Source organism: Bombina bombina, chromosome 10 (genome assembly GCF_027579735.1).
Source record: "Bombina bombina isolate aBomBom1 chromosome 10, aBomBom1.pri, whole genome shotgun sequence".
Lineage (NCBI taxonomy): Eukaryota > Metazoa > Chordata > Amphibia > Anura > Bombinatoridae > Bombina > Bombina bombina.
The window spans coordinates 46,437,241-46,450,562 of NC_069508.1; the positions used below are offsets into that span (position 1 = coordinate 46,437,241).

General features: G+C 39.5%; 1 protein-coding gene across 2 annotated transcripts in view; it reads left to right on the plus strand.

The window, feature by feature from the left end:
• FNBP1L (formin binding protein 1 like) overlaps nucleotides 1-13,322 on the plus strand; it is a 363,084-nt gene that overhangs the window by 224,419 nt on the left and 125,343 nt on the right. For both annotated transcript variants that reach the window (XM_053694033.1, XM_053694034.1), the window contains exon 3: nucleotides 1,098-1,151. In XM_053694033.1, coding sequence (XP_053550008.1) covers nucleotides 1,098-1,151 — 54 coding nt within the window. The remainder of the gene's footprint in view (nucleotides 1-1,097; nucleotides 1,152-13,322) is intronic.

Here is a 13,322-nt window from a genome sequence, read left to right on the forward strand (position 1 = left end):
TGCAGTGTTCTCCGCCCTATCTGGTGTTCCATGCAGATAAGGTGGTTTTGCGTACTAAGCCTGGTTTTCTTCCGAAAGTTGTTTCCAACAAAAATATTAACCAGGAGATAGTTGTATCTTCTTTGTGTCCGAATCCAGTTTCAAAGAAGGAACGTTTGTTACACAATTTGGACGTAGTCCGTGCTCTAAAATTTTATTTAGAGGCTACTAAAGATTTCAGACAAACATCTTCTTTGTTTGTTGTTTATTCTGGTAAAAGGAGAGGTCAAAAAGCAACTTCTACCTCTCTTTCTTTTTGGCTTAAAAGCATTATCCGATTGGCTTATGAGACTGCCGGACGGCAGCCTCCTGAAAGAATCACAGCTCACTCCACTAGGGCTGTGGCTTCCACATGGGCCTTCAAGAATGAGGCTTCTGTTGACCAGATATGTAAGGCAGCGACTTGGTCTTCACTGCACACTTTTGCCAAATTTTACAAATTTGATACTTTTGCTTCTTCAGAGGCTATTTTTGGGAGAGAGGTTTTGCAAGCCGTGGTGCCTTCCATTTAGGTGACCTGATTTGCTCCCTCCCTTCATCCGTGTCCTAAAGCTTTGGTATTGGTTCCCACAAGTAAGGATGACGCCGTGGACCGGACACACCTATGTTGGAGAAAACAGAATTTATGCTTACCTGATAAATTACTTTCTCCAACGGTGTGTCCGGTCCATGGCCCGCCCTGGTTTTTTTTAAATCAGGTCTGATGAATTATTTTCTCTAACTACAGTCACCACGGTATCATATGGTTTCTCCTATGCATATTTCCTCCTGTACGTCGGTCGAATGACTGGGGTAGGCGGAGCCTAGGAGGGATCATGTGACCAGCTTTGCTGGGCTCTTTGCCATTTCCTGTTGGGGAAGAGAATATCCCACAAGTAAGGATGACGCCGTGGACCGGACACACCGTTGGAGAAAGTAATTTATCAGGTAAGCATAAATTCTGTTTTTCTCAGGCAAAATATATTTTTAACATGTTTAGATGCTGTTTTTTCACATTTACAGTTTTTTTTTTTTGCCTACAATCATAACGTTTTAATGATTTTTCTTTCTTTTTTTAGAAATTTGGTGAAGAAATATTGTTTGAAGCGGACTCCAAAAGATGAAGAGCCCAGGTATGTACATGCCCCTTGCTACCAGTGTGTACGCGTTTCGCAATGCATGGGGGATTAATCCAAACGAATGAAAAATAAGAAGTTATAGTCATATATAAAAAAAAAAAATTTTGGCAGATGAATAAAACGTATTGTAGAACAGTGTTTCTAGAAGGTGCAGTTTTTTCGACAGAATTGCAAATTATGCAGTTCTTATATTACAGCTAAGGGTTGTGGGTAACAATGGTAAGCATTATGGGTAACAGCAGTAACTGCTCTATGAGCTTTTAAATAAACATTTCTTTTGAATTTGTAAAGCCAGAAATTTTTTTAGACTGAGTGTTTCTAAAAAAGCCGTAAGATTAGAGAAAAGTGTTACCTGTGCACGATTTTGTAAATTTTCAGAAAAGGTGGATTTTGTACCATATTTCAGCTTAAAGGGACACTGAACCCAAATGTTTTCTTCTTTCTTGATTCAGATAGAGCATGCAATTTTAAGCAACTTTCTAATTTACTCCTATTATCAATTTTTCTTTATTCTCTTGCTATCCTTATTTGAAAAAGAAATTCAAGAACCTTGGACATCACTTGTTTATTGGTGGATGAATGTATCCACCAATCAGCAAGAGCAGCCCAGGTTGTTCACCAAAATGGGCATGCATCTAAACTTACATTCTTGCTTTTCAAATAAAGATACCAGGAGAATGAAGAACATTTGCTAATAGGAGTAAATGAGAAAGTTGCTTAAAATTGCACGCTCTATCTGAATCACAAAATAAAAAATGTGGGTTCAGTGTCCCTTTAAGTATGTAAGCGCACCTGCCGACATCAAGGCAAACCCTATACACAAGTCCTGCTTTAATATATTTCAATATGTGGTGCTTTAAACGCCCTCTTTATTGGTCTACTGCAAGAACAAATTTCAGTCATGTTTTTATTAAATAAGAAACAAATATACATATGTATATAGACACACATACACACACATTATATATGTAACTATATAGATATGTTTGTAGAGCACTGTTTTATTCACAGATCCAGTCTTATTTTTAAAGCAGTGGGGTATTTAGGTTTTGTGACGCACTAGGCACTCAGAATAATGTTTTTTGGTCTGGATGTAACATGACATTTTTTTATTTTTCACGTGGCACTAATGCGAGCACAATATAATTTTATTTAAAATCATATGCACATTTTTTAAACATCATACGATTTTATATATATATATATATATATATATATATATATATATATATATATATATATATATATATATATATATATATATATTTTTACAATGCAGGCATAAGGAATAAAGTACTCATCAGGGTCAGCTACCTTTAGAGTCCCACTTGGTAGACACATAGTAAACTGCTAATTGTCAGCACACGCTGCTCTATTTTTGCTACACAGTACAACCCCTGGCTTCTTACAGTGCTGCTTCTCAGAACACACCACTTCCATTTTGATTACAATCTGGAATTGGTAACCTGGATTCTTAAAGGACCAGTCAACACAGTAGATTTGCATAATCAACTAATGCAAAATAACAAGACAATGCCATAGCACTTAGTCTGAACTTCAAGTGAGTAGTAGATTTTTTTTTTCTGACAATTTTAAAAGTGATATCTTTTTCCACTCCCCCTGTACCATGTGACAGCCATCAGCCAATCACAAATGCATACACGTACCATGTGACAGCCATCAGCCATTCACAAATGCATACACACTTATTCTTGCACATGCTCAGTAGGAGCTGGTGACTCAAAGTTTAAATATAAAAAGGAAATTGGAAAGTTGTTTAAAATGGCTGCTCTATCTGAATAATGAAAGTTTCAATTTGATTGAGTGTCCCTTTAAGTGTGCCTGCTTTAATCTGAACATTGAACTTGGCAAATCATTTTTTTTTTTTTTTATTGGGTTAAAGGATAATAAATGGTTTCAGCTTCGGGTTTGTAATCAGATTTAGTAGTACTTTCTAATATAACCTTGCAAATATTTACAGTTTCCCCTTTTGCTTTGTATTTGTCTTTGGCTGCGTAAAGACAGCTGAAACGCTTTATGCTGAGTTCTAGTTTAATCTTATCTAATGACAAGGACAAAGAGTGGCTAAATAAAGCTGTTCGGTCACCTACCCCCTAGAGAAACACAGACTACATTATTAGAATATTGTTCTTAATTAGGAAAGAAGAGAGAGAATTGGAACGTGCCGAGCATTGTTCTGCTATCTTGGTATGTGGAGGTTGTATCTCAAGGCTATGCTGAGTTGTACAGTCTAGATTCCTGCTCTTTTGGAGGATGGCATTTTGCTGGCCTGCAGAATAGTATGGTGGTGAAGCCTCATTACATAGGCCCTTATTCAAAATTAAAGGGCCATAATACCCAAATGTTTAAACACTTGAAAGTGATGCAGCATAGCTGTAAAAAGCTGATTAGAAAATATCACCTGAACATCTCTATGTAAAAAAGAAAGATATTTTACCTCAAAAGTTCCTCAGTAGCCACCTCCCATTGTAAAGGATTTCTAAGCAGCATTTTTGTGTGTTTGTCCTGGGACATCTGAAGGGACTAGCATCGTGCACTCTCATATTATTTCACCAATCAGGTAAAGGAAGCTTACTATGAAATCTCATGAGAGTTAAGTCAAATCTCATGAGATCACAGTAAGAGTTCATGACCTCAGCACTGCTGATGCTGATTGGCTGCTGTTCATTTCTTCATTTTTTTTAAATTTGTTTACCTGCAGCTGGGAGCAACTGAGTATAACTTTTTACACAGAACTTACTCTGCTGAGCTGAGGAAATTGTGAGGTAAAATATCTTCCTTTTTTACATAGAGATGCTCAGGTGATATTTTCCTGTCAGCTTTTTACAGTTATGCTGCATCAGTTTCAAGTGATTTAGCATATGAGTATTATGTCCCTTTAAGTGAGATTGTTAACTTACGGAAAACTCCACTATAAAAATTCAAGCTGCTATTCAAAATAATGCGGTCCTGATATGCACGGCTCATTGGATGTTGGGTGGAATGTTGTAGGAAAATGTGTTTGCCACATTTCACGCTACAGGCAGCCATCTTTGCTTGGAATGGCATTCAGATTACAAGCAAGAAAACAAACACACTCATATTATCCTATATAACATACCTAAAAGATAACATAAAATATTTGATCTTATCTTTTAGGATTGTTAAATAGGATAATTTAATAATAATAGCTAGTTCTATAAGATTGTCTTAACTGCTATCTTGAGGAATTTGCCAATACCATGTTTACATAATAATAGTAATATATGTCTAATGCAATATTGCCAATACCACCTTAAAATATCATTAAACCGCTATAGCCAATTTGAAACATTTGGATCACATATAAGGATGCATTGAACTGCTATTAGTCATCTTGAAAAAGCCCTCATGCAGGGAGAAACGCGTCAATGTGGTGGAGTTTATGCTAATTTGAGTCACTAACACGGACCAGTGTAGTACGCTGGCAGACTTCAGGAATTTCTTGGAAGTTTCACTCTCTGGTATGCAAATACCTAAAGACAAGCTCTTAAGACCAATCCTGCGTGCTATTAGCACTTAAAGAGTGGATGCAGAAATACCTTATCTTGTCATCTTTGAGGAAGTGAACCGGCTTGGATTTTGAAAAAGTATCCACCTGTAAGGATCGGAGTATCGTGACGTATTGGCACATGTGACCCAACGGCTGAGACAAGGAATACAGAGGTTGAGACAGCGAGAAAGGTCTGTGAAACGCTTCCCCTTACTCCAGCCCAGCCCAGAAGCTTATCCCCTTTGGGATACTGTTTTATACTATCTGAAGATCTAACAGCTGTAAATGTTTTGCGGTTCTCTTTGAGACATTGAAACATAGTTGCTTTACGAATCCGTCCTTTACCTTAAGGATACTAACTTTGCTTACAAATTCAGTTAACACCTATAGGTGCGGACTACAACTTGTGACTCCAGTGGTGGCAATATTCCCAAATTAGTTTGATATATTGTTTTTACTAGCACTCTCTTTTATATGTATTGTATTCATTCTTACTTTTTATCGGAGATGTCAGATTTCATTGCATATGCCTTATAATCAATCTTTTATATGAAGTGTTTTGTAATAAATTATTATTTTCTAGTATATTGGTGCCTTATATCTTTAGTTCTCTGAGCGCTCCTCCTTATATTTCACAATTTTTAAATGGCTATAGCTTTTATTAGAAGCATTTTGATATTTATATTACATTCCGATTTTTGCTGTTATGTCTATTTACTAGAAATCACCACAATATGTAATATTTATCATTTTAAAAGGTTTTTCCCTTTTTTTTTTTTTTTTTTTTTTTTTTTTTTTTTTTTTTTAAACTTCAGTTTGTCACAGTTCCACTAGGGACGTTTGCTGCAAAAATCATATGAAAGTTTAACTTAAAGGGATACTAAACCCAATTTTCTTCTTTAATGATTCAGATAGAGCATGTAATTTTAAGCTACTTTCTAATTTACTCCTATTAATTTTTCTTCGTTCTCTTGCTATTTTTATTTTTAAAAGCTAGAATGTAAATCTTAGGAGCCCGGCTCATTTTTAGTTCAGAACCTGGGTTATGCTTGCTTATTGGTGGCTAAATGTAGCCGCCAATAAGCAAGCGCTATCCAGGGTGCTGAACCTAAATTGGGCCGTCTCCTAAGCTTTAAATCTTGTTAAATTAGTTAATAGAAGTAAATGAGAGAGTTGCTTTTTGCTTAAAATTGCTTCTCTATCCGAATCCTGAAAGGAAAAAAATTGAGTTTAGTCAGCTCCTTTATCTAGCTGCAGAGAATTGGTATACTGAGAATTTATAAATTCTCATTTAGCAAGAAAACAAATTAAGTAGTCAGTTTTTTTTTTTTTTTTTAAATATTTTTTTTTATTTTTACTCCTATTTCTTTGTTTACTTTGGTGTGTGTGTGTATATATATATATATATATGTATATAATGTAATTAAAGGGACATAATACTCATATGCTAAATCACTTGAAACTGATGCAGTATAACTGTAAAAATCTGACAGGAAAATAAATATCACCTGAGCATCTCTATGTAAAAAAGGAAGATATTTTACCTCACAATCTCCTCAGCTCAGCAGAGTAAGTTCTGTGTAAAAAGTTATACTTCAGCTGCAGGTAAAAAAAAAATAAAAAAAAATGAAGAAATGAACGGCAGCCAATCAGCATCAGCAGTGCTGAGGTCATGAACTCTTACTGTGATCTCATGAGATTTGACTTATCTCTCATGAGATTTCATAGTAAGCTTCCTTTACCTGATTGGTGAAATAATATGAGAGTTCACAATGCTCATCCCTTCAGCTGTCCCAGGACAGACACACTAAAATGCTGCTTAGAAATCCTTTACAATGGGAGGTGGCTACTGAGGAACTTTTGAGGTAAAATATCTTTCTTTTTTACATAGAGATGTTCAGGAGATATTTTCTAGTCAGCTTTTTACAGCTGTGCTGCATCACTTTCAAGTGTTTAAACATTTGGGTATTATGGCCCTTTTAAATACTAAAGCAGCATTGTTTGATATCCATTTAACAATGTTATACATTATCAATAACATTAGATTTCACTGTGGCAAAGTTGTTGTCAAATCTATTATGGTGGCAATATTGACAGCCACCATCTTTGGTAGCCAATAAAAACAAATAGAAAAATGAATCCTGATATTAAATGGTTTATGTTCAAAATCAAAGTTATCTAGTTCTAGTCAACCGTTGCGTGAAATGTTGCAGGAAAATATATTTCTTTGTGATATTTCCCACCTCGGGCAGCCATCTTGGCTTGGTATAAAAATAAGCGAGAATACAAACATATTCCATCTTCCACACAAGTAGAAAAACTGTATTGCTAGAACCTTGCAGCATTTCCAGTCTTAGTACCCAATAAACAAATACACCTTATTTCTACTAGTTTCTGTTTATTAAAGGGATAGTAAACCCAAATTTCTCCAACATAGGTGTGTCCGGTCCACGGCGTCATCCTTACTTGTGGGATATTCTCTTCCCCAACAGGAAATGGCAAAGAGCCCAGCAAAGCTGGTCACATGATCCCTCCTAGGCTCCGCCTACCCCAGTCATTCTCTTTGCCGTTGTACAGGCAACATCTCCACGGAGATGGCTTAGAGTTTTTTTAGTGTTTAACTGTAGTTTTTATTATTCAATCAAGAGTTTGTTATTTTAAAATAGTGCTGGTATGTACTATTTACTCTGAAACAGAAAAGAGATGAAGATTTCTGTTTGTAAGAGGAAAATGATTTTAGCAACCGTTACTAAAATCCATGGCTGTTCCACACAGGACTGTTGAGAGGAATTAACTTCAGTTGGGGGAACAGTGAGCAGTCTTTTGCTGCTTGAGGTATGACACATTCTAACAAGACGATGTAATGCTGGAAGCTGTCATTTTCCCTATGGGATCCGGTAAGCCATGTTTATTCTGAAAGTAAATAAGGGCTTCACAAGGGCTTATTAAGACTGTAGACTTTTTCTGGGCTAAATCGATTCATATATTACACATATTTAGCCTTGAGGAATCATTTAATCTGGGTATTTTGGTAAAATAATATCGGCAGGCACTGTTTTAGACACCTTATTCTTTAGGGGCTTTCCCTAATCATAGGCAGAGCCTCATTTTCGCGCCGGTATTGCGCACTTGTTTTTGAGAGGCATGACATGCAGTCGCATGTGTGAGGAGCTCTGATACATAGAAAAGACTTTCTGAAGGCATCATTTGGTATCGTATTCCCCTTTGGGCTTGGTTGGGTCTCAGCAAAGCAGATACCAGGGACTGTAAAGGGGTTAAAGTTAAAAACGGCTCCGGTTCCGTTATTTTAAGGGTTAAAGCTTCCAAATTTGGTGTGCAATACTTTTAAGGCTTTAAGACACTGTGGTGAAATTTTGGTGAATTTTGAACAATTCCTTCATACTTTTTCGCAATTGCAGTAATAAAGTGTGTTCAGTTTAAAATTTAAAGTGACAGTAACGGTTTTATTTTAAAACGTTTTTTGTACTTTGTTATCAAGTTTATGCCTGTTTAACATGTCTGAACTACCAGATAGACTGTGTTCTGAATGTGGGGAAGCCAGGGTTCCTTCTCATTTAAATAAATGTGATTTATGTGACACTGAAAATGATGCCCAAGATGATTCCTCAAGTGAGGGGAGTAAGCATGGTACTGCATCATTCCCTCCTTCGTCTACACGAGTCTTGCCCACTCAGGAGGCCCCTAGTACATCTAGCGCGCCAATACTCCTTACTATGCAACAATTAACGGCTGTAATGGATAATTCTATCAAAAACATTTTAGCCAAAATGCCCACTTATCAGCGTAAGCGCGACTGCTCTGTTTTAGATACTGAAGAGCATGAGGACGCTGATGATAATGGTTCTGAAATGCCCCTACACCAGTCTGAGGGGGCCAGGGAGGTTTTGTCTGAGGGAGAAATTTCAGATTCAGGGAAAATTTCTCAACAAGCTGAACCCGATGTGATTACATTTAAATTTAAGTTGGAACATCTCCGCGCTCTGCTTAAGGAGGTATTATCCACTCTGGATGATTGTGAGAATTTGATCATCCCAGAGAAACTATGTAAAATGGACAAGTTCCTAGAGGTCCCGGGGCTCCCAGAAGCTTTTCCTATACCCAAGCGGGTGGCGGCCATTATAAATAAAGAATGGGAAAGGCCCGGTATACCTTTCGTCCCTCCCCCCATATTTAAAAAATTGTTTCCTATGGTCGACCCCAGAAAGGACTTATGGCAGACAGTCCCCAAGGTCGAGGGAGCGGTTTCTACTTTAAACAAACGCACCACTATACCCATAGAAGATAGTTGTGCTTTCAAAGATCCTATGGATAAAAAATTAGAAGGTTTGCTTAAAAAGATGTTTGATGATTCCTCAAGGTTACCTTCTACAACCAATTTCATGCATTGTCCCTGTCACTACAGCCGCGTGTTTCTGGTTCGATGAACTAGTTAAGGCGATCGATAGTGATTCTCCTCCTTATGAGGAGATTATGGACAGAATCCGTGCTCTCAAATTGGCTAATTCTTTCACCCTAGACGCCACTTTGCAATTGGCTAGGTTAGCGGCGAAAAATTCTGGGTTTGCTATTGTGGCGCGCAGAGCGCTTTGGTTGAAATCTTGGTCAGCGGATGCGTCTTCCAAGAACAAACTACTTAACATTCCTTTCAAGGGGAAAACGCTGTTTGGCCCTGACTTGAAAGAGATTATCTCTGATATCACTGGGGGTAAGGGCCACGCCCTTCCTCAGGATAGGTCTTTCAAGGCCAAAAATAAACCTAATTTTCGTCCCTTTCGTAGAAACGGACCAGCCCCAAGTGCTACGTCCTCTAAGCAAGAGGGTAATACTCCTCAAGCCAAGCCAGCCTGGAGACCAATGCAAGGCTGGAACAAGGGAAAGCAGGCCAAGAAACCTGCCACTGCTACCAAGACAGCATGAAATGTTGGCCCCCGATCCGGGACCGGATCTGGTGGGGGGCAGACTCTCTCTCTTCGCTCAGGCTTGGGCAAGAGATGTTCTGGATCCTTGGGCACTAGAAATAGTCTCCCAAGGTTATCTTCTGGAATTCAAGGGGCTTCCCCCAAGGGGGAGGTTCCACAGGTCTCAATTGTCTTCAGACCACATAAAAAGACAGGCATTCTTACATTGTGTAGAAGACCTGCTAAAAATGGGAGTGATTCATCCTGTTCCATTAGGAGAACAAGGGATGGGGTTCTACTCCAATCTGTTCATAGTTCCCAAAAAAGAGGGAACGTTCAGACCAATCTTAGATCTCAAGATCTTAAACAAGTTTCTCAAGGTTCCATCGTTCAAGATGGAAACCATTCGAACAATTCTTCCTTCCATCCAGGAAGGTCAATTCATGACCACGGTGGATTTAAAGGATGCGTATCTACATATTCCTATCCACAAGGAACATCATCGGTTCCTAAGGTTCGCATTCCTGGACAAGCATTACCAGTTCGTGGCGCTTCCTTTCGGATTAGCCACTGCTCCAAGGATTTTCACAAAGGTACTAGGGTCCCTTCTAGCGGTGCTAAGACCAAGGGGCATTGCAGTAGTACCTTACTTGGACGACATTCTGATTCAAGCGTCGTCCCTTCCTCAAGCAAAGGCTCACACGGACATAGTCCTGGCCTTTCTCAGATCTCACGGATGGAAAGTGAACGTGGAAAAGAGTTCTCTATCTCCGTCGACAAGGGTTCCCTTCTTGGGAACAATAATAGACTCCTTAGAAATGAGGATTTTTCTTACAGAGGCCAGAAAAACAAAACTTCTAAACTCTTGTCGGACACTTCATTCCGTTCCTCTTCCTTCCATAGCGCAGTGCATGGAAGTAATAGGTTTGATGGTAGCGGCAATGGACATAGTTCCTTTTGCGCGCATTCATCTAAGACCATTACAACTGTGCATGCTCAGTCAGTGGAATGGGGACTATACAGACTTGTCTCCGAAGATACAAGTAAATCAGAGGTCCAGAGACTCACTCCGTTGGTGGCTGTCCCTGGACAACCTGTCACAAGGGATGACCTTCCGCAGACCAGAGTGGGTCATTGTCACGACCGACGCCAGTCTGATGGGCTGGGGCGCGGTCTGGGGATCCCTGAAAGCTCAGGGTCTTTGGTCTCGGGAAGAATCTCTTCTACCGATAAATATTCTGGAACTGAGAGCGATATTCAATGCTCTCAAGGCTTGGCCTCAGCTAGCGAAGGCCAAGTTCATACGGTTTCAATCAGACAACATGACGACTGTTGCGTACATCAACCATCAGGGGGGAACAAGGAGTTCCCTGGCGATGGAAGAAGTGACCAAAATCATTCAATGGGCGGAGACTCGCTCCTGCCACCTGTCTGCAATCCACATCCCAGGAGTGGAAAATTGGGAAGCGGATTTTCTGAGTCGTCAGACATTGCATCCGGGGGAGTGGGAACTCCATCCGGAAATCTTTGCCCAAATCACTCAACTGTGGGGCATTCCAGACATGGATCTGATGGCCTCTCGTCAGAACTTCAAGGTTCCTTGCTACGGGTCCAGATCCAGGGATCCCAAGGCGACTCTAGTAGATGCACTAGTAGCACCTTGGACCTTCAAACTAGCTTATGTATTCCCGCCGTTTCCTCTCATCCCCAGGCTGGTAGCCAGGATCCATCAGGAGAGGGCGTCGGTGATCTTGATAGCTCCTGCGTGGCCACGCAGGACTTGGTATGCAGATCTGGTGAATATGTCATCGGCTCCACCATGGAAGCTACCTTTGAGACGAGACCTTCTTGTTCAAGGTCCGTTCGAACATTCGAATCTGGTCTCACTCCAGCTGACTGCTTGGAGATTGAACGCTTGATTTTATCAAAACGAGGGTTCTCAGATTCTGTTATTGATACTCTTGTTCAGGCCAGAAAGCCTGTAACTAGAAAAATTTACCACAAAATATGGAAAAAATATATCTGTTGGTGTGAATCTAAAGGATTCCCCTGGGACAAGGTAAAGATTCCTAAGATTCTATCCTTTCTCCAAGAAGGATTGGAGAAAGGATTATCTGCAAGTTCCTTGAAGGGACAGATTTCTGCCTTGTCTGTGTTACTTCACAAAAAGCTGGCAGCTGTGCCAGATGTTCAAGCCTTTGTTCAGGCTCTGGTTAGAATCAAGCCTGTTTACAAACCTTTGACTCCTCCTTGGAGTCTCAACTTAGTTCTTTCAGTTCTTCAGGGGGTTCCGTTTGAACCCTTACATTCCGTTGATATTAAGTTATTATCTTGGAAAGTTTTGTTTTTGGTTGCAATTTCTTCTGCTAGAAGAGTTTCAGAATTATCTGCTCTGCAGTGTTCTCCTCCTTATCTGGTGTTCCATGCAGATAAGGTGGTTTTACGTACTAAACCTGGTTTTCTTCCAAAAGTTGTTTCTAACAAAAACATTAACCAGGAGATAGTCGTGCCTTCTTTGTGTCCGAAACCAGTTTCGAAGAAGGAACGTTTGTTGCACAATTTGGATGTTGTTCGCGCTCTAAAATTCTATTTAGATGCTACAAAGGATTTTAGACAAACATCTTCCTTGTTTGTTGTTTATTCTGGTAAAAGGAGAGGTCAAAAAGCAACTTCTACCTCTCTCTCTTTTTGGATTAAAAGCATCATCAGATTGGCTTACGAGACTGCCGGACGGCAGCCTCCTGAAAGAATCACAGCTCATTCCACTAGGGCTGTGGCTTCCACATGGGCCTTCAAGAACGAGGCTTCTGTTGATCAGATATGTAGGGCAGCGACTTGGTCTTCACTGCACACTTTTACCAAATTTTACAAGTTTGATACTTTTGCTTCTTCTGAGGCTGTTTTTGGGAGAAAGGTTTTGCAAGCCGTGGTGCCTTCCATTTAGGTGACCTGATTTGCTCCCTCCCTTCATCCGTGTCCTAAAGCTTTGGTATTGGTTCCCACAAGTAAGGATGACGCCGTGGACCGGACACACCTATGTTGGAGAAAACAGAATTTATGTTTACCTGATAAATTACTTTCTCCAACGGTGTGTCCGGTCCACGGCCCGCCCTGGTTTTTTAATCAGGTCTGATAATTTATTTTCTTTAACTACAGTCACCACGGTATCATATGGTTTCTCCTATGCAAATATTCCTCCTTAACGTCGGTCGAATGACTGGGGTAGGCGGAGCCTAGGAGGGATCATGTGACCAGCTTTGCTGGGCTCTTTGCCATTTCCTGTTGGGGAAGAGAATATCCCACAAGTAAGGATGACGCCGTGGACCGGACACACCGTTGGAGAAAGTAATTTATCAGGTAAACATAAATTCTGTTTTTTTTCTTTCATGATTCAGATAGAGAATGCAATTTTAACATTCTAATTTACTCCTTTTATCAATCTTTCTTCATTCTCTTGGTATCTTTATTTGAAAAAGCAGGAATGAAAGCTTTGGAGACAGCCTATTTTTGGTTCAGTACCCTGGATAGGGCTCTCTGTTTGGCTACATTTAGCCATCCTATCAGCAAGCGCAACCCAGGTTCTGAACCTAAAATTGGCTGGCTCCAAAGCTTTTATTTCTGTTTTTGTTTAATAAAGATAGCAAGAGAATGAAGAAAAATTGATAAAAGGAGTAAATTAGAATGTTGCTTAAAATTGCATGCTCTGTCTGAATC